General features: G+C 42.3%; 1 protein-coding gene across 4 annotated transcripts in view; it reads right to left on the bottom strand.

Annotated features, from left to right (window-relative positions):
* Nucleotides 1-20,615, bottom strand: part of LOC132393542 (amyloid-beta precursor protein-like) — a 202,597-nt gene that overhangs the window by 134,223 nt on the left and 47,759 nt on the right. For all 4 annotated transcript variants that reach the window (XM_059968933.1, XM_059968932.1, XM_059968929.1 and 1 more), the window contains exon 2: nt 14,210-14,380. In XM_059968933.1, coding sequence (XP_059824916.1) covers nt 14,210-14,380 — 171 coding nt within the window. The remainder of the gene's footprint in view (nt 1-14,209; nt 14,381-20,615) is intronic.

A 20,615-nucleotide genomic window follows, 5' to 3' on the forward strand; every position in this document is an offset into this window, starting at 1 on the left:
GAAGGTCTATCATTTGTCCTGGTAAGGGAGCCGCAGCTATCCAAGGTCAAGGGGGATAGCTGTTGTAGTGCTTTTCCCTTGTTCTTTGTATGTGTAACCGTACCCTGTCCCCACACCGCTTCCTGTGTATTGTAGTTGCTTGTGTTGACATGACTTCTCCTTTAATAATAAATTCCTTATGTAAAGGGGGTTTCTTCTTTTTTCTTTGTTGCTGTGTATGTAATCAAAAGGGCTTCTTTGTTTTGTTAACTAGCAGGAATGCTAATTTACTGATAATGAGAATTGTATTCCTTTGTAAACCAAATGGGGATTAATGTTCTTTCTTCTGAGTCAGTAAGCTTTTGTTGACGGGCTTTTGGGCAGATCGGCGCGAGGGGGTTGAGAGAGAGGACGCAATGCTGTAAACTGGGCGAGGAACGGGCCCCAAGCGGGGGTCCGAGGCCAGGAGGTACTCCGAGGAGGGGGGATGAAGCTAGATGTGCTTGGTTGACTTGAGCTGCGAGTCGAGGAGTTCGGAGGGGATCGAATGGTGGCCAGAAGACTTCGGTAATTGAGCTCCAACGGTTGTGTACGAAGTGGTTTGGACTTTGATAAGTTTGGCGCCTTTATTTTTTGCTCTTCATATATAATGTATCATTATTAATCACTTAGTTATAGTAACCTTTATAAATTGTACTCATTTAATCGCTTATGGTGTACTGTCTGTTTTTGGGCGAGGCGGGGACATCACACAGCATCCACACCAGCTGATCACCCAGTTTGGCAGGGCTGAAGGCTGCTCCCCCTAGACGAGAACAAGCTGAGCGAGCCTGAGGTGACCCGGGGGTTACACTTATTACTAAAATTGTGTGTGTCCAGGCCTCTACTGTTGAGACTCAAAGAACCAGTTATTTCCATCACAACACCACATCACCACATGGTACTGAGGGTCTAATACACAGGATCAAAAGAGGCTGCAAAGGGTGTAGACTCAGCCAGTTCCATCATGGACCCAACCCTTCCACCATAAAGAAGATGTTCAAATGGTGATGCCTCTGAAGGAAGCATTCATCATTAAGGACCTTCACCATCCAGACCATGCTTCCTTCTCCTTATTACGATCAGAGGGAAGACACATTCAATCCTTTAAGGACAGTCTCTTCCCCTCTACCATCAGATTTCTCAAGTCCATGAACACTACTTTGCCACTCTTGCACTATTCTTTGTAACTTACAGTAATTTTATGTCTTGCAACACGTTGCTGCCACAAAACAAATTTCATGGCAAACTGTACATCAGTGATAACAAACCCAATTCTGAAACCCCAATGGATACAAGGCCACCCTAACGATAAATTTTATTTACTTATTTATTCATTCATTCATTCACACATCAACTCCTTCCACCTTCCCCTGTAGTAGAGATGAAGAACAGAACAGTGGGATTACTTTTAGGTTGTTCCAGCAGATAATCAGATGAATAGGATGAAGGGCTCCTTGTGTGGAAATATGCTACGTTTTCAAGACAAGACATCCATGACTCCCAAAAGTATAGAATATAGGAGACAGGGAATGGCCTCAAACTAGAATTGACTCTCCAATTGCAAGTACCCAATTAGTCACAATTTCTGGCTCTCTCACCACAAAAATAAATTTCACTTTCCTTCCAAGAATTCATCACTTCTTTCTGGTGGCTTCAGTTGAATCTGCATCCTTTATTCTATTATCTAGCCTGCTCCAAATTGCAACCAGTCGTCAGGTACAAAAGTTTTGTTTTTGTACTCTTGCCTATTTGCCAAACACCTCAAAATAGGTAATCATGCTGGCCTACTTGTGCCCTCTAGTCACCAAACCAACAGGCATTGCCACGTGTTTTCCTTTTTATTCCATATAAACTATTCATGATTTGTCAAATCCCTCCTTAGCAACTTCTCCAAGAAGTCTATCTTTATAATGTCATACATTATCCTTGGAACCTTTCCAGTAAAGCCTTCACATCCTTCCTAAAGCAGAGCCCAAAATTGCACACCACACTCCAAATGGGGAAATAGAGTGTTCTTCATTAACTTGCAAGCTTTAAAAAGACTAATTGGGTAGCCTCCATCCTGATGGCATTAACATCGATTTCTCCAACGTCCAGCAATTTCTGCCCCTCTCCCTTCCCTCTTCTTCAATTCCCCGCTCTACACCCCTCCTACCTCTTCACCTCACCTGCCTATCTCCCTGGTGCCCCTCCTCCTTTTCTCCCTTGATCCACTCTCCTGTCGTATTAGACGACTCCTCCTCCAACCCTTTACCTTTTCCACCTGTCAGTTCCCAGCTTCTTACATTATTCCCCCCTCCCCCACTCACCTGGCTTCACTTATCACCTTTGAGCTTGTAACTCCTTCCCTTTCCAGTCCTGATGGAGGATGTCAGCCTAAAACATTGATTGTTTATTATAGGTGCTTCTTCATTTGCTGAGTTCCTCCATCTTTTTGTCTCTGCTGCTCTGGATTTCCAGCATTTGCAGAATCTCATGTTTATAACTCACTTTTAAATCTGTACTGTCAACTTCCGAGGCCTATTTTGCAGAAAACCCCTCATCTTGTATTGTCCTCATTCTTAACAAATACATCTCCTCACTATTTTCTACCAAATTTCAGCCTCTCCTTGTCTGCAGAAGCCATTATCCGTTATGCAGTTGACTGTAATTTCTCCACACTAAGTATCATTATGACACAGTGGGCAGCTTATTCAACCCTGACTATATGTTGGCTCCCTGCAGAGAATCTGTTTAGAAGTCCAGTTCTCTGTTCCTCCTTCACATCCCTGCAACTTATTTGCTTTTTCAAGGCTCTGTGACACAAGCAGAATATTCCAGATCTTTCCCCTTCTATATATAAAAAAATTTCTTCACATTTACATCATCTTGTGTTTAACACTTTGAACCTGTCCCTCAGCCATCAAATCATCTTCACTTAAGGGATTTAAACTCATCTTCTTGTACATTTCTATGAAATCTCCTCTCAAATTTGTGCAAAATTCACAACTCCTTTGACATATTTCAGTCTTCTTCAGTCTGAAGCTAAAACCTTTTATCCAAGCAAGCACTCTGACGATTTTTTTTCTGGGACGCCCTTCGGACCTTAAAACCCAACCTAAAATGTAATGGCCATAACTATACATTATACAGCAGTTCCAGTTTAATTTCAGAGAGCTTCATCCAGGTTCAGCATTACTTCCCTGCAGGTTTACTGTATACAAAGAACAGGATTTCCCTTCCTCCACCCTTGATGCTGCCCTCACCCACATTTCCATTTCCTGACATTTGTGGTCACCCCATCTTCCCACCGCCTTAATAGGGATAGAGTTTCTCTTGTTCTCACCTCCCACCCCATGAGCCTGTGCATTGAACAAAATAGTCTCTGGTCTAGCCATACCTTTACTTCCCCCAACTCCCACTAACGGCAGGGATTGCTCTCTGAATCCTTCCACCATTTGTCCCTCCTCATTAATCTCCTTTCTGGCTCGAATCTCTGCAAGTGACAGAAATGCTACACCTGCCCATTCACCTCCATTCAGGGCCCCAAACAGTCCTTCCAGGTGAGGCGACAGTGATGTGGTAATCTAATGTATCCAGTGCTCCTGATGCAGCCTCATCTACACTGGTGAGACCCAATGTAAACTGGGGGACCGCTTTGTCAAGTGCCTCCGCTTCATCGCCAAAAGCTGAATTTCCCAGTGGCCAGTCATTTTAATTCCTATACCCACTCCCACTCCCACATCTTTTCATCGTCTCCTCTTGTGCCACAATGAGGCCAATCTCAGGTTGAAGAAGCAAGACCTCATTTTTCGGCATCCTTCAACCTGATGGCCTCAATATGGATTTCTCAATTCAGTAATTTTCTTTTCTCTCCCCTCCCCCTTTTGTTCTGTTCCCAAAGTTCAAAGTAAATTTATTATCAAAGTACATATATGTCACCACATACAACCTGGAGATTCATTTACTTGTGGACATGCTGAATAAATCCATAATAAAATAACCACAATAGAACCAATGAAAGACCGCTCTGGCCTCTTGCCTCCTCTCCTCACCTGCCTGTCATCTCCCCCTGGTGCCCTTCCCCTCTTCCTTTTCTCCCATGTCCCACTCTCCTTTTCAAACGGATTTCTTCTTCTCTAGTCCTTTACCTTTCCCACCTATCTGGCTTCACCAATCACCTTCTAGCATGTCCTCCTCCCCCTTTCCTCTCCAATCCCGATGAAGGGTCTCAGCCCAAAACAGCGACTGTTTTTATACCTCCAATCTGTTTCAGCACTAGGTTGAGGGAAGTCTACTGGCTAGACTGTATACAGAGTCAAGAGAATATAAACAAAACTTCTGTACCTGGACAGAGAATCATTTATCTTCAAAATGGCTAGAAGAACAAGTTAATTTAAATCACACCAATGTAATTAAAACAAAAATTCAATAAAATGTATTGATCATTAATATTTAAAGTGCATATTTCACTATCAGCTACCCTTTGAGTGCGTGAGACACACAGAAATTAGCAACATTCCCATGCGGAGCAATGACAGATGCAAACGCAGCAGCTTCATTAATGCAATGACTCCGCAGAAGCCGAGTCACAGAGTTTCCATCCAATTCCAAGTAGATTCAATTATGCATAATTAAAATGCCTTAAATTTAAGCACAATTCAAGATTCAAGTTAAGATTGTTTAATGTCATCTCCACTAGACAAATGTAAAGGAGAATGAAATTATTCCAGATCCAATGGAGAACTGAAAATCAATAAGATAAAGAACACAATAAAACAAGCACAATAAATAAGTACACAAGATTGCTTGTATACATAGATTGATTGCATGTCTATAATTTGACGTTCGGCACAGGAGTGTCTGTCCATAAGGTGACTGACAGGAAATGATTAAGTAGTGGTGGTTGGGGTGTGGAGGGGTGGGTTAGTGGGTGGAGGTGTTGATCAGACTGCCTGGGGAAAGTAACTGTTTTTTAGTCTCACAAACACAAGAAAATCTACAGATTGTGGAAACCCAAAGCACAACGCATACAAAATGCTGTAGGAACTCATTGGGTCAGGCAGCATCTATGGAAAAGAGTAAACAGTCAATATTTCGGGCTGAGACCCTCTATCAGGACTAGAAAGATAGATGAGGCCTAAAGTAGGGTGGGGGAGGGGCTGTTAGCGATGACAGAAGCTACAGAGCTTCTGTGCTGGACACGGTGGCTATTGGGGTGGTAGGTGAAGACAAGAGGAACTCTATCCCTGGTATGGTGGCAGGTGGATGGGGTGAGGGCAAACATACAAGGGTAAGTGCCAGGAGTGAGAGACGAGCAGACAAGGGAGCTGCATAGTGAGTGATTCCTGCAGAAAGTGGAAAGTTGGGTGGGGGTGGGGGGGATCACTCCCTTCCATGACTCCCTTGTCTGCTCATCCTCCCCACTGATCTCCCTCTTGGCACTTACCCTTGCAAGCAGAACAAGTGCCATACCTGCCTCAACGCCACCTTCCTCACTGCTATTCAGGGCCCCAAAAAGTCCTCCCAGGTGAGGTGACACTCATCTGTGAGACTGCTGGGGTCATCCACTGTATCCAGTGTGGCCTGCCGTGGTATCGGTGGTCCCAATATAGACTGGGAGACTGATTTGTCAGCACCTATGCTCTGTCCATCAGAAAAAAAAGTGATCTCCCAGAAGCCACCCATTTCAATTCTACTTCCCATTCTGACATGTCAGCCCTCAGCCTCCTCCACTGCCATGATGAGGTCGCACTCAAGTTGGAGGAGCAATACTTTATATTCCATCTGGGCAGTTTTCAACCTGATGGCATGAACATCGGTTTCTCAAAGTTCCCCTGTTTCCCTCTCTCACCTTAGCTCTTTACCTGCCCATCACCTCCCTCTTGGGCCCTGCCTCCTTCCCTTTCTTCCATGGTCCTCTATCGCCTCCTATCAGAGTCCCCCTCCTCCAGCCCTTTACCTCTTTCACCAATCAACTTTGCAGCTCTTTACTTCACCCCTTCTCCTCTCCCGGCTTCACCCATCACCAACCACCTTGTACTGCTTCCTCCTTTCCCCCCACCTTCTTGCTCTGATTTCTCATCTATCTTTACAGTCCTAATGAAGGATCTCAGTCCGAACTGTCAACTGTTTAAAGGGAACATGAGGTGGAACTTCTTCACACAGAGGGTGGTGAGAGTGTGCAACAAAATGCCAGAGGAAGTGGTGGATGTGGGTTCAATTTCAACATTTAGGTTTGGATAAGTACATGGAGGGGAGGGGAATGGAAGACTATTGAGCAGGTGCAGCATGGACTAGATGGGCCAAAGGGCCTGCTTTTTTGAAGTGCTCTATGACTATGACAAGGGGCAGGTTAGCATACATTCACAATAAAACAATTCTTGGAGGATTTGACGTGATGGCAAACATGAAATTTCATGGTTACCTAGACAAGAAGATGTCTTAGAGCCAAAATGATCCCTCTGAAGTGGCTTTAATAGATAAGCATCAGTCTTTCCAAGGGACCATAAAGGCCAATTGCATTCAAAATGCTCCATAAATGCAATGGAGCACCAATGACATAATCATACATGAAATAAGGATATCCATCATTAGATCAAAACCCTGCAGTTACTTCACCTTTTCCAAATTGCCCTCCTAGACTCAGCATCTTACTTGCCCGCTTGAGTGAAATTGAAAGGCAAGGAAAATGGTGTGTCTATTTTCACACTCAGGTCAGACTACACAAAGGCAGATTTCTATAGATCTGAATTCACAAGGTATCAGCATGAATTACTACATTAGCAATTCTAATAGACCAAATAATCAAATGATGCTTAAAGTAACTGGAAGATTCAATACCAAGATGACTATTTAAGAACTTGATGAAATTAGGTCAGCAAGCAATTAATCTTGCATTACTTTTTTTCCCATTTAAATTAGATTATAAAAATAATTGTGCAATGAATAGCAACAGCAGCATATTCTGCCAATGCTTTGATACCCATTGAATCTTTTTACCTATGCTGAATGACATATTAACTTAGCTTACTTGATATACTATACTTGACGTTTCAATGGCAAGGTTCAGTTTGTAAACCCCTGACAGCAACCATCACAGATGGAGCTCCCACAGAGCTAATCCATTAAGTTAATGTCATTGAATCTGCAGGCTGGAGAGTTTGGGCTCTTGTCAACTGAATGCAGAAGCATCTGAAAATTCTGGATTTGATTATCACATGTCTCCCGCCAGCATTAGTGAATTTGTCTTATAGTCTCTGCTTTTAGTGCAATTCATCTCCAGAAGATCACAAGTACCAGATGTGGTTTGTTTTAAATTAACACAGGCTTTCTATCGTGGTCATAAACTAATCAACTGAGAATGAGGGGGAATTTCATCAAAAACTATCAAATGAAGAGTACGAATTTCAGACTGTATACATACTCTGATATGAAATGAACCTTTGAATATTGAAGGGCCTAGATACAGTAGATGTGGAGAGGATGCTTCTTACAGTGGGAGTCTAGGAACAGAGGGTGCAGCATCAGAATAGAGGGAAGTTCCTTTCAAACAGAGATGAGGAGGATTTCTTTAGTCAGAGGGTGGTGAATTGGCGAATTTGACTGACACAGATGACTGTGTAGGCCAAGTTATTAGGTATAGTTAAAACAGAGGATGATAGGTTCTTGATTAGTCAGAGGGTCAAAGGTTATGGGGAGAAGGCAGGATAAGGTTGAGATGGATAATAAATCAGCCATGATAGAATGGCAAAGCAGACTTAATGGGTTGAGTGGCCCAATTCTGCTCCTATGTCTTATGGTCTTATTACCGATTCTAATTATCTGGGATAGAACCAGTTATAATTATATGAATTCTAATTATCCAAATAGTCGATCAAATCATCTGAACTGCAAGGTCACATTTAATTAGGGTCAATCCTACAGCCAAATAATATTATCTCTACACTTCACTGTGAAGCATTCTCATTATTCAGATACGTAAACAGTGAAATGAATTCTGCCAGTTGAGAATGGGAAGACCCAGGATGTACCACCGTTCCAGACCAATCCCATCTCTGCCTTCACAGGATGAATGAGCACCTGCTTACTGCTGGTTGATACCAGAACAATCAGAATATAAACATATCCAGCTTATAAAAATGACAGTACTCATTGAGACTCTACCGAGGTACAAAAACAAATCATGGTCAGTGTAATCCAATCACAAACAAGAGAAAATCTGCAGATGCTGGAAATCCAAGCAACATGCCTAAAATGCTGCAGGAACTCAGTAGGCCAGGCTGCATCTATGGAAAAAAAGTACAGTCAACGTTTCAGGCCAAGACTCTTCTACAGGACTTGAGACTGGGACTGCTTTCCTGGAGTGTGGTTGGCCTCAGAGGTTTACAAAATCTTAAGGAACATGGATAAGGTGGATGGTGCGTCTTTTCCCCCCCTGTTAGGGCAATCTAAAGCTAGAGGGCATAAACTTAAGGTGAGAGGGAAGACAGTAAAGGAGCCTCAGGACTACAGGTTCAGGAACAATAATTACCCCTCAACCATCAGGCTATTGAACCAAAGGGGATAACTTTACTCACCCCATCATTAAAATGTTCCCACAACCCATGGACTCACTTTCAAGAACTCATCTCATGCACTCGATAATTATATATTCATTTATTATTTCTTTCTTATATTTTTTTTATTATTTATGTATTTTATATTTGCACAGATGTTGTCTTTTGCATACTGTTTGAGTGCTCAAGTTGGTGCAGTCTTTCGTTGGGTTTTTTATGGTTATTATTCTATAGATTTATTGACAATGCCCGCAAGAAAATGAATCTCGGTTGTATATAGTGACATATATGTATTTTGATAACAAATTTACTTTGAAACGATTTAAGTGAACTCAAGGACTCTAGACAGGCAATGGGTATATGCAAAGAGCTGCTGAAGTGGTAGAGGAAGGTACAAGATTTAAAACATTTGGACTGGTGCATGGATGGGAAAGTTTGAGAAGGAAATGGACCAAGTGCAGGAAAATGGGACAGTGACCACTGTGCAAACATGCCACCACCACCCTCGCGAGCAATGAGGATGGACATCAAATAGCGGCTTTACGAGAAACAGAATCAGGTTTGGCATTGTTGACGTATGTTGTGAAATGAGTTGTTTTGTAGTGACAGACAGTATAACACATAAAATATGCTATAAATTACAAGATATATAAAAAAAAATTAAATAAATAAGTGCAGAAAGAGGAAAAAGTGAGGTAGTTTATGGAAACACGAGGAAATCTGCAGATGCTGGAAATTCAAGCAACACACACACACAAAATGCTGGTGGAATGCAGCAGGCCGGGCAGCATCTGTAGGAAGAAGGACTGTTGACGTTTTGGGCCGAGACCCTTCATCAGGACTATCTGAAAGAAGAGATTCCTATAGATGCTGCCTGGCTTGCTGCATTCCACCAGCATTTTGTGTAGGTGGTTTATGGGTTGGTTTACTGTCTGATGGCAGAGGGATAGAAGCTGTTCCTAAAACAGTGCGTATGCCTTCAGGCTCTTATACCTCCTCCCTGATGGTAGCAATGAGGAAGGCACGTCCTGGATGATGAAGGTCCTTTGTGATGGATGTCACCTTGTTATGGCACCAAAAACTTGACTAGCAAAGCTTGCATCTCTATATCAATATGTAATGTAAGAGCCACATATCTGATCTCTATCAGCTTTGTATTCTGAGATGCACGTTTACTATGTTTTTATAGTAATTAGTCACGAGTGGGGGTGTGGCAAAGCAAAGGGGAATATGTTACGCATTCTTGTTTACTTCGGTTGCAGTTTGCAGCTCGGGACTGGCGGAGGTCATATTGTTTGCTGAACAATGAGATAACACTTCATAATGCTTAATTGTATATTTGCTAATAAAGAATCAAATAAAGGGTTGGACTTTTGGAACAATCATTAGAGCTCTGGGTGTGTCATGCAACTGTAACAGTCTGTACAGGCACAGGCAAGCAAGAACGTTCTGATTTTCGATTTGTTTTGTTACTACATAGAATACATCACTATACAGTATACTCTGCTATATCTCCGGTTACCCACCTTAGGTATTGTTTTTACTAAGAAAAATTTGTGACATAAATTTGAGCTGTAAAATTTAGTACACTGCCACATTTGCCTAGGAATGAGAAAGTGATGGGCTCAAGTCTCGGAGAGATAAAGGTAAAATAAATCTAGGTTGACACACCAGCAGACCATTTGGCATAAAATTATAATCCAGCATACCAGTTTTTAACCCAGGGTTATCAGATTCAGGTCAGGTAGCAAGGCTCTAGCATTGATGGAATGCAGCACTTGCAGAGGTTTTGTTTTTCATAACCTGAGGGCCTCCCACAGGTGCCTAAGAGCTCCATAGCATCATTCACAAAGGTTCCACTAGTTCCCTGGCTGGTATCTTTCAACAACACAAACAGATCACTCAGCAGGCACAGCAGCAATCTGTGGAACACTAGAAGCACTGTGGAAATAGAATCGGTTCAGGTTTCAGGTCTGGGACACTTCATTACAACATTAACCATTTCTCTTTCCACAGAGAGCTTCCAGTGTTTTTTGTTTGTTTTTCAAATTTCTAGCTTCTGCAGGTTCACTCCCAGCTTTGAAACTTGAACTCCAGCCTCAACAGTTTTCAGTATTCACACATTTCCCTCGAGTGAAGAAGTTTTATTGATACTGCCCTTGAACAGCTAAGCTTTAATTTTAAGGTTATAGTCCCTGTCCTGGACTTAACTTGAAAAACTCTGAAAATTAGTTCCAACTATCCTGCCAACCCGCTTAATCATCTTAAATACTTCAATTAGTTGACTGCTAAATCTTTCATGGTCAAAAGGATTACAAACTCTGCCAGTGCAATCATCCTGTATTCTAAATGGTGTCTATCTGGAACTATATATAAGCATTGTTACATCCTAGCTTTATCCTTGGGATAAAGGCCAAACTTGCACTTGCCTGTTAAATTTTTTTTGCACCTTAAAGAGATTTTCCTACACACTTCCCCGTTTCCGTGCTCTCTGGCTTCTCTCTAGAGAAACTAGCACCTTAACGCCAATTGACAACAACATGCAAGCCTCACACAAAAGGCAGGAGGAACTTATGAAATGTCGACTGTTTACTCTTTTCCATAGATGATGTCTGGGTCTGCTGACTTCCTCCAGCATTTTGTGTGTGTTGCTTTGGACTTTCAGTGTCTGCAGATTTTCTCGTGAATGTGTAAGCCTATCCATTATATATTAAAAAAATGGAATACTGGGTTTTAGCATCAAGGACAGACTTTGCGTACTAGTGAGAAGAGTTGTTAGGCTAGAAACCTCAGAGTATATTTTCAGAATCAGAATCAAATTTAGTGTCACTGATGTATGTCGTAAAATTTGTTGTTTTGTGGCAGCAGTACGCTGCAATGCATAATAAAATATAAATTACTATATATAATATATAGACAACTGTATAATATATGCAAACACATATAATTTTTAAATTAAATATGTAGTGCAAAATTAGGGGGAAAATAATGAGGTAATGTTCATGGTCCAATCAGAAATCTGCTGGCAGAGAGGGAGCAGTTGTTCCTGAAACGTTGAGTGCTTCTCCTCCTCCTCAATGGCAACAATGAGAAGAGGACATTGTCCTGGGTGATGGTGGTCCTCAATAATGGATGCTAACTTGTATCCTAAATATCCTCGAGAATTTAATTACGGGACTTCTTTATTTGTCTTGAAGGACAGGCTGAAGGCTAGAAGTCTACAAGTGCAGATTGAAGATACTGATGAAGAGGGAAAGATCAATGGAGGAGTGAGGAGAATAAAGGTAGTACCCAAGAGGGCACCAAGGATCAAGAATTGCTATTAAAGGATTTGTGCAGCCATGTAATTTAATCAGAAGATAGAGAATCCTTGTAGTCCTCCCAAATCATAAAATATGCAATGGATTAAACGTCAACAAATCACACGGGCAACAACGTCCTTAAGGAGAACACAAGTGGAGAACTGGACTGATTCCATGTTCATAAGACAGCAGACAAGGCAGATAAAAAGAAACAAGGAATTATTGGAGGAGAGATCAAATGCAATTTAAACACTTACATGAAGCAAAGAATAATGAACTGTAACTTGAGTCATGGAGGTACTGAGAAACTGATACAAGTGCAGCCGCCAAAACAGTACAATAAGGCTGATCAACACCTCCACCCACTAACCCACTCCTCCACACCCCCAACCACCACTACTTTATCATTTCCAGTCAAAATCACATTATGTACAGACAGTCCTGTATGTAGTGTCACTTTATCAATGTATACAAGCAATCTTATGTATTTACATTTATTGTGTTTTTTTTATTGCGTTCTTTATTTTATTGTGTTTTGTTTTGTGCTACATCGAATCTGGAGTAACAGTTATTTTGTTCTTCTTTACACTTGTGATTTGAAATGACATTAAACAATCTTGAATCTTGCATGGCCATGTCGGAATGGAGTACGTAATGAGTGCACAAAAATAGGTCTGAGGGAGAAATGACAGCATACTTAAATACAACCTCAGCAACATGCAAGCCAAACAATATGGAAAGAACTGGCTAATTCAATGTAGCAGGTTGCTAATTAGTACCTGCTCTTATTCACCAACGCTGTGCGAATAGACAGACTTAAGAGATGCTCGGTCGGGCAAGTATGGCGGTGGAAAATTATAATGCAGTAGTCACTGGGGACATAAATGCCCCACAGGTAAAACATACCAATGACGACAGACCTTAAGGGAAGAGTAAGAAAACAAATGCAGAGGCAGTCAGGGATCTCTTCCTCACGCAATAGATGATAGTGGCAACAATACTGCAAATTAGGCTGCTCGGCCAGTGACTTAGCTATCATGAGTATATACAGACAAACGAAAGCAAGGATTCTTCAATAACAGTTCCCAAATCTAGTTCCCAATTCTATAAGGAAAGAATAATGCCTCTAATTTACCCCTCCAGGCCAGACTATTCTCACTTTGAAATTTGCCCATCATTCCTTCAACATCACTGGGTACTGTGACTGTGGGCCAACTGGCCACTAATCCTAACCCATTGTGAGAGAACTTTCACCATACAACATGCAGCAACTCAAGGTGGCAGACCATGACTGTATGATGTCTTGGGACAACATACCAAGAAAAGGATTAAAAGATGAAAGAAATGGTAGCTGCACAATTTTAGTTTCTTCTGGCATTTAGATGCTGCCTGACTTGCTGAGTTCTTCCATCATTTTATGTGGCACAGTGAGGCTATACTAAGGTGGGAGCAGCAAAAAAAACCTCACATTCTGTCCAGGTAGCCTCCAACCTGATGGCATGAACATAGACTTCTCCAGCCTCAGGTATATATTGCACCCCACCTCTCATTTTCCATTCCACATTCTGGCCCCTCTCACTCCTCCTCTTTCCTCACCTGCCCATCAGCTCCCTCTGGTGTCTCTCCTCCGTTGTCCTCTCCGATCTGATTCCTTCTTCTTTAGCTCTTTACCTCTTCCACCTATCACCTCCCAGCTTCTTACTTCATTCCTCCTCCCACTCACCTGGTCTCATTTACCACCTGTCAGCTTGTACTCTTTCCACTCTTCCCCCCACCCCCCAGGCTGCTTATCTGCTTATTCTAGCCTCTTCCCCCTTCCTTTCCAGTCCTAATGAAGGGTCAATTGTTTATTCCCCTCCTAGATGCTGCCTGACATGGTGTGTGTGCTTGGGCGCACATTTGCGTCTTCTTCTAACTCTACATAACAATGAAAATACTATTTTGTTCAAAGTGGCATTTATCACATTATGTGTTCTGAATGCATATCTCCTCAACACACCCTATCAGCACAATAAAGTCACAAGATATCTCCGTACATTGTATTTATTAAAGTAGGATGTACAACAGCCCAAAGCACAGTAGCATGGCAGTTAGTGCGATGGTATCACAGCTTGGATGTTTCAGAGTTTGGAGTTCAATCCCAACTCCACCCATAAGGAGCTTGTACATTCTCCCCGTGATCACATGGGTCTCCTCCCATAGTTCAAAGGTGTACCGGTTGGTAGTTTAAATGGTCCTGTGATTATGTTAAATAGGGGGTTTGCTGGGCGGTGCAGTGCAGTGGGCCAGAAAGATCTGCTCCATACAGTATCTCTGATAAATATAGCCTTCCGTCAGAACTGCACCTACCTCTTGACAGTATCGCAGTATTCCTTCTTTTGTGCCAAAGCAGCTGTTTGTTCCAGAAGGATCAGAGACCCATTTGCCGGTCTGTACATTCACGTGCATGTTTAGCTTGCCACAGAACATGGCAATTTGGGGTTCTGCTGCCAACAGTCCGGCACCTCCGTCAGTTGGAACCTGGTAAAAAGAATGACATTCGTTACTAAACAAAGTTTAAAAAAAGCCACTGCAGAATCAAAGCAGCACACACAAGATGCTGGAGGAACTCAGCAGCTCAAGCATTGTCTATGAAAATTAATAGACAGTGGATGTTTCTGGCCGAGACCCTTCATTAGGAGTGGAAAGGAAGAAGGAAGATGCCAGAATAAGCTGGGGGAAAGGGAAGGAGGACAAGCTAGGTGATTGGTAAGGCTGAGTGAGGGGGAAGGTACCATTGAACCATGGATATTAAAGGTACCTTAGTTGTAGTGCTTGCAAGTTTGAGTTGTAAAGTGAAATAATGGATCCAGTGCCTTCTCTAAATGTCAAGGTTATTTTAAATGTAACAACCTTTCTTCTTTCATATCTAAACTAAAAAAGGGAGTTACATCACCATGGATCTACAATGTCTTCTTATTTTGCGGTAGTCACCTGGAAAGGGGGAGCAAATCCCCTGACAAATTATTAAATCACTGTGAAATTGGAGTCCTTGACCACTGTACCTTCGGTTGAATAATGCATTATAAGGAGCTGTAATAATACCTGATATACGACTGCTCAAACCGAAGTATGTTGTCACTTTTCTAAATGTAGTTTCACAATGATTTCTCAGCTTGGCAGGTTCCATGATTGCCTGCCATAGAGACTTGCACTTAATGGCACATCACACACTTCCTTGCTTTGAAGTTTTGCTGATGATATCTAATGCTGACAATTAAACTTGAGATTTTAATCCTAAAGCATCTTTGGAATCACAATGAAATGGGATTCATGATAATTCACCTACTCAGAAGATCATTGCAAGGCTATTTGACCCTGAATCTCACAAGAATTCATCTGATGTTGCCACACATTTTAAACAATCACTGCATAGGATATGCACGGGCTGCTTGCCACATCGCCACTCCCCAACCAAGGAGCAGAATGATCGAGATTTTAACTAAAATAAATTAGCTCGGGACTCAAATCATGTGCTTCCACACTCAATGACTCAGGAGCCCGTAGTATATCAGGAAGTGTTCCAGACTGCATAAGGGTGTTGCCTTTCATAAGGCTGGAGAAACATTTAGAAAACTGTTGCAAATTTTGTAAGCCATTGTGCGACCTGCTCATCGGCCGGATTTATCATAATGATACTTCTATTAAATTTGTAAGCATATACAGACATGATGAAACAGTTGCCAGATTTACAGACAAAATTCGATTAGCCTCTTATCTGAGATAGTTATTTATTGAGATACAGTGCGGAGTAGGCCTTTCTGGCCCTTTGAACCAGACTGCCCAGAAATCCCCTAATTTAATCCTTGCCTAAATCACAGGACAATTTATAATGACCAATTAACATACTTACTGGTATGTCTTTGGATTGTGGGAGGAAACTGGGAATATCTGGAGGAAACCCATGTGGACACAAAGAGAACGTACAAATTCTTTTCAGGGAGTGGCGGGAATGTTAGTATCCTACACATCAAGAGGGAGCGTGGAACCCCTGATTAAATTCAGTTGCCTTCAGAAATTCACATCAGTCCATTCTTGCTTTCCAGCTGTAATGGGTCTACAAAAGAATCTACACTGAGAATCATTCTTATTGAAAATGCTGTCAAACAAGAACCTGTAATTTTTCTCAGTCTTTCATACCACATTGCATCTCATCTCCAATAAATCTCCCAGGGAACAGAGCTAAAGTTTAAACTTAAACAGGTGCTGATCAATCCCTGCTGTCTATATTACAGAACCTAAACCTCACAATGAGTGAGTCACAAATGAGTGTTCAGAAGACATCCATTTCAAAATTTGAACACTTGCACTGAAGTGCAGGGATGGACCTGGCACTCAGCATCCGCAAGGTGATGGTTCTCCATCAATCTGCCGCTGCTACGATACACTTCCCTCCAAAGGTTCAAGGTAAAACCCTGTCAATATCTCAAGAGAAACTTATCGATGAGGGCAGGCATCCATGTTGAAACTCACCACTACCTCAATACACCTTTGGTCAATTGAGAAAAAGGATATACGATTCAGATTTATTTATCACACATGCATCAAACCATACATTGAAATGTGTCATTTGCATTAACTACCATACAATCGAGGTGTGCTGGAGGAGGCCTGCAAGTATCACCACACATTCCAGTACCAACATGCCCACTGTGCTCGGCAGAACAACACAGAACACAACAAGCAACAAAATAACAGCAGCAAGACTTTCCTCCTCCCTACTCTCCCTCCCACAAAATTGGACAGTCCAACTCCAGAAGAGGTTACCAGCCTCCAGCTTTGGTGATCCAGCTTTGATCTCCATATTACTAATTGATCATCAGTAGTGACTTTTGGGCTAGTTGATGATGGGATCCCTAACTCCAGAAGAACTCCATGAGCACCATCTGTCTGGCCCTTGTGCTCCGTGTTTACACGGACATCTGATCCTGGGACACACCAACTAGTTCTGGGTTAGCCCAACATCCATGGGTGTCCTTCATCAGCACGTTGCTAGCCTTTTGAGTGCAGAGTTAATATCTGGATTGCAGGTGTCCTTCATCACCTGTCCATATTGTTGGACACGCAGATGATCTCGGACTTTGCACAAGCTTATCATCTATCAGTAAATCCTGCCACCCTCTATGCTTCTGACTTACGGCTTCCAACTTCACACCAATGGACAAACACCAACATCCTCCACATTCACTGGAAACATAGGTCATTCCTCAATACAGTCGGCCCTCCTTATCCGCAGATTCCGAGTGCACAAATTCAACCAACTGCGAATCGTGAAAACCCAGAAGTACTCTTCCAGCACTTGTTGTTCGAGCATGTACAGACTTTTTTTCTTGTCATTATTCCCTAAACAATGCAGTATAACAACCATTTTACATAGCATTTACATTGTATTAGGTATTATAAGTAATCTAGAGATGATTAAAAGTATACGGGAGGATGTGTGTGGGTTACCATGGATCGGGATCGAAAAAAACGGGAAGTTCTCTTACTAAGTCGAAACAGGTACATCTAGTATTTTTTAGCGTCAGTTAGTCAAACATTTGTCTTAGTATATATTTTACTTTTCTATGCATATAAAACACTTAAGAACGTATGTTTCAGCGCCGGGCTCGAGAACGGAAGTTCTCGGTACTCGGGACAGATCGCTCCCGAGTGCCGTCTCCACCGTGCCGGGTCGATGTGGAGGATCAAAAACTCAAAACTCCAAAACCCAATAATTAAACCATAGTGTTGCTTAGTAATAACTATAGCTTTCATCAGGGCAGAGCCTTTCTCACTTCATCCCTTAAAATTGTTCTGATTGTTGACCAACTGTAGCCTAACGCTTTTCCAATGACCGATGGCGTTTCACCTCTCAGTGATCGCTTTATTATTTCCACTTTATTTTCAATTGTGATCGTGATTAATTTCGTGAACAGAAACACTGTGCATTCAGAGCTCTGGCGCCCAGTCCTATGTCCACTGCACTGAGACAGGTTAAATAAAGTCTGGGGTTCTGCTGGGTCCTAAGACTCAACGGATTGAGACAGGTTAAATAAGGGACTTGAGCACCTGCGAATTTTAGTATCTGCGAGGGGTCCCAGAACCAATCCCCCGTGGATAAGGAGGGCCAACTGTATTGAGATACTGTTACATTAGGTCACTGGGCTAACATTGTTGTTCAAGAAAACGTGTAGAACTCAACAAGTGCTCAACACGTGGTTCCCAACCTGGGGTCCACAGACCCCTTGTTTAATGGTATTGGTCCATGGCATAAAAAAAAGTTGGGAACTCCTGGGATAGAGTGATGCATCAAGATTAAGCTGGTCTTTTAATCACACATTCCTTCACCTTAGACCCTTAACAATGTTGATGAGCACAGGGATTTTGGGGTTCAAGTTTATAGCTCCTTGAAAGTAGCTACAGGTTGATAGTGATCAAGGCTGCATATGGCATGCTTGCCTTTACTAGTTGAGGCACTGAGTTCAAATCAGGAAGATATGTTGCAATTTTATAAAACTTTAATTAGGCTAGGTCTGGAGTATTGCATAGTGGTCACCCCATTACAGGAAGGATGCCCCAGCTTTGGAGAGGGTGCAGAAGAGGTTTACCAGGATGCTGCCTGGTTAGAGGCCATGTACTATAATGAGAGGTTGGACAAAATTAGGTTGTTTTCTCTGGAACAGCAGAGGCTGAGCAGAGATCTGATCTGATTGAGGTTTTTAAGATTATGAGAGGCATAGATAGAGTGGGCATACAGTATATCCAAACCCACCACCCCAAGGTTGAAATCTCTAATACCAGAGGGCATACATTTAAGGTGAGAGGGTAAGTTCAAAGTGTGAGAGGCAAGATGTTTTGTTTCTTTTAAACCAAATGGTACGTACCTGGAATGCATTGCCTAGGGTGCTGGTAAAGGCAGATACATTAGGGACTTTTAAGAAATGTAGACAGGCTCATGAACGTGAGAGAAATAGAAGGATACGGACATTATGCAGGCAGAGGGGATTCGTTCAGCTGGCCATTTGAAAGTACCTTAACTGGTTCAGCACAACATTGTGGGCTGAAGGGACTGTTCCTGTGTTCTATGTTATGACACTTTGCCTCACAGCTCTGCAAAAAGGTGCTCAGGTTACATACCAGCAATTTTATTGGAAGAGCTTTTAATTTCACCCAAGCAATAGACTAATAATGCCAGAGGCAACACTTTCCTTTCATCCAATTTGCCACTCCCTGCCCTAAGTGGTAGGTAGAAACCGAAGCACATCAATGTTATTCATTGGAGAATAGTTGAATCACTTTGGCATGTTTATTACACGTCCAGAGAAGCAATGATTCGATGGTTCATTTAATCTCAGAATCTCAGTGAAACTCTTAATCCTAATGGCTCAAATTATTAGTGCTGGGATTCAAAGCGTTTTCCTTCCCATATTCCCCACCATCACCAATCTGAGTTATGTAACTACCAAAATTTAAGATCACCGGGGTGGGGTGGGGTGGGAATTCACAGTCCATTATGGAGTTACCACATGAGAAACAATTTGTTCCTGGTGCAGATTCGTAGAGAGCCTCGGGGCAGAAGCTGATCTTGCTTTCAATCCAGTTGAGCTGACTGACGATGCGCTGCATGAGTGGGCTAGCAGTGTGCACGCAGGCAAGAGAGATGGAGTTCACCCACCCTCACACCCTGCTTCATCAAAGACTAGAAACTACATGGAATGGAACAACTTGTAGCACAGAAAGATCTGACTAAGAAAGCAGTGGAGGTTATCTCAGTAAATATATTTACTACAAGGTTGGATAGATTTTTGCATAGTAGGGGAATTAAGGGTTATGGGAAAAAGACAGATAAGTGGAGACGAGTCCATGGCCAGATCAGCTGTGATCTACTGAATGGTGGAGCCAGCTCAAAGGGCCAGATGGCCCTCTCCTGCTCCTATTTCATATGTAACCCTCAACACAAGCAATTCTGCAAATCCAGAGGAACACACAAAATGCCAGAGCAACTCAAGTCAGGCAGCATCAATGGAAAGGAATAAACAACTGACTTTTTGGGCTGAGACCTTTCATCAGGACTGGAAAAGGAATGGGGAAAATACCAGAATAAGAAGGTGGGAAGAGGAGGAGTACAGCTAGCTGGTAATAGGTGAAGGGGGGGGGGGGGTGGGGAGATGAAGTAAGAAACTGGAAGGTGGTGATGTGGAAAAGGTAAAGGTCAAAGAGCAGCAGAGATCAAGGGTCTTTCAGAGGGCAGCAGATATTGACCCCATCATTGACTAACCAAATCATTTAAGGCACATCTTCTCCCGTTGCCAAGGTATTTCATTCACTTCCCTTCCTCACCCCTCCTAAGGATCTAATCCAATCTGCACCAATGTAATGAGCTGTAACGCTTGTATGGCCTGGAAACAGCCCATTGAGCTCTTCATTTTCATGCCAACCAGTGGACTCCAATCCACACTAATTCCATCTGTCAGCAGTTAGCCCATACTCCTAAGCTTAAGTGATTCAAGTACTCATCCACAGAGATTTAAATGCCGTCAGTGGCTGCATTTCCATCACTCTCCTTGGGTAGTACATTGGGTAATCATTTCTGATTAGGCCCTATTATTCCAATCCTGTACTTCATTTCTCCATTCTCTTCCCAACTACTGATGTTAAGCTCACAGATCTACAATTACCAGGCTTATCCCTGCTGCCCTTCTTGAAAAGGGGAAACACGTCTACTACCCAACAG

Source organism: Hypanus sabinus, chromosome 4, assembly GCF_030144855.1.
Source record: "Hypanus sabinus isolate sHypSab1 chromosome 4, sHypSab1.hap1, whole genome shotgun sequence".
NCBI lineage: Eukaryota > Metazoa > Chordata > Chondrichthyes > Myliobatiformes > Dasyatidae > Hypanus > Hypanus sabinus.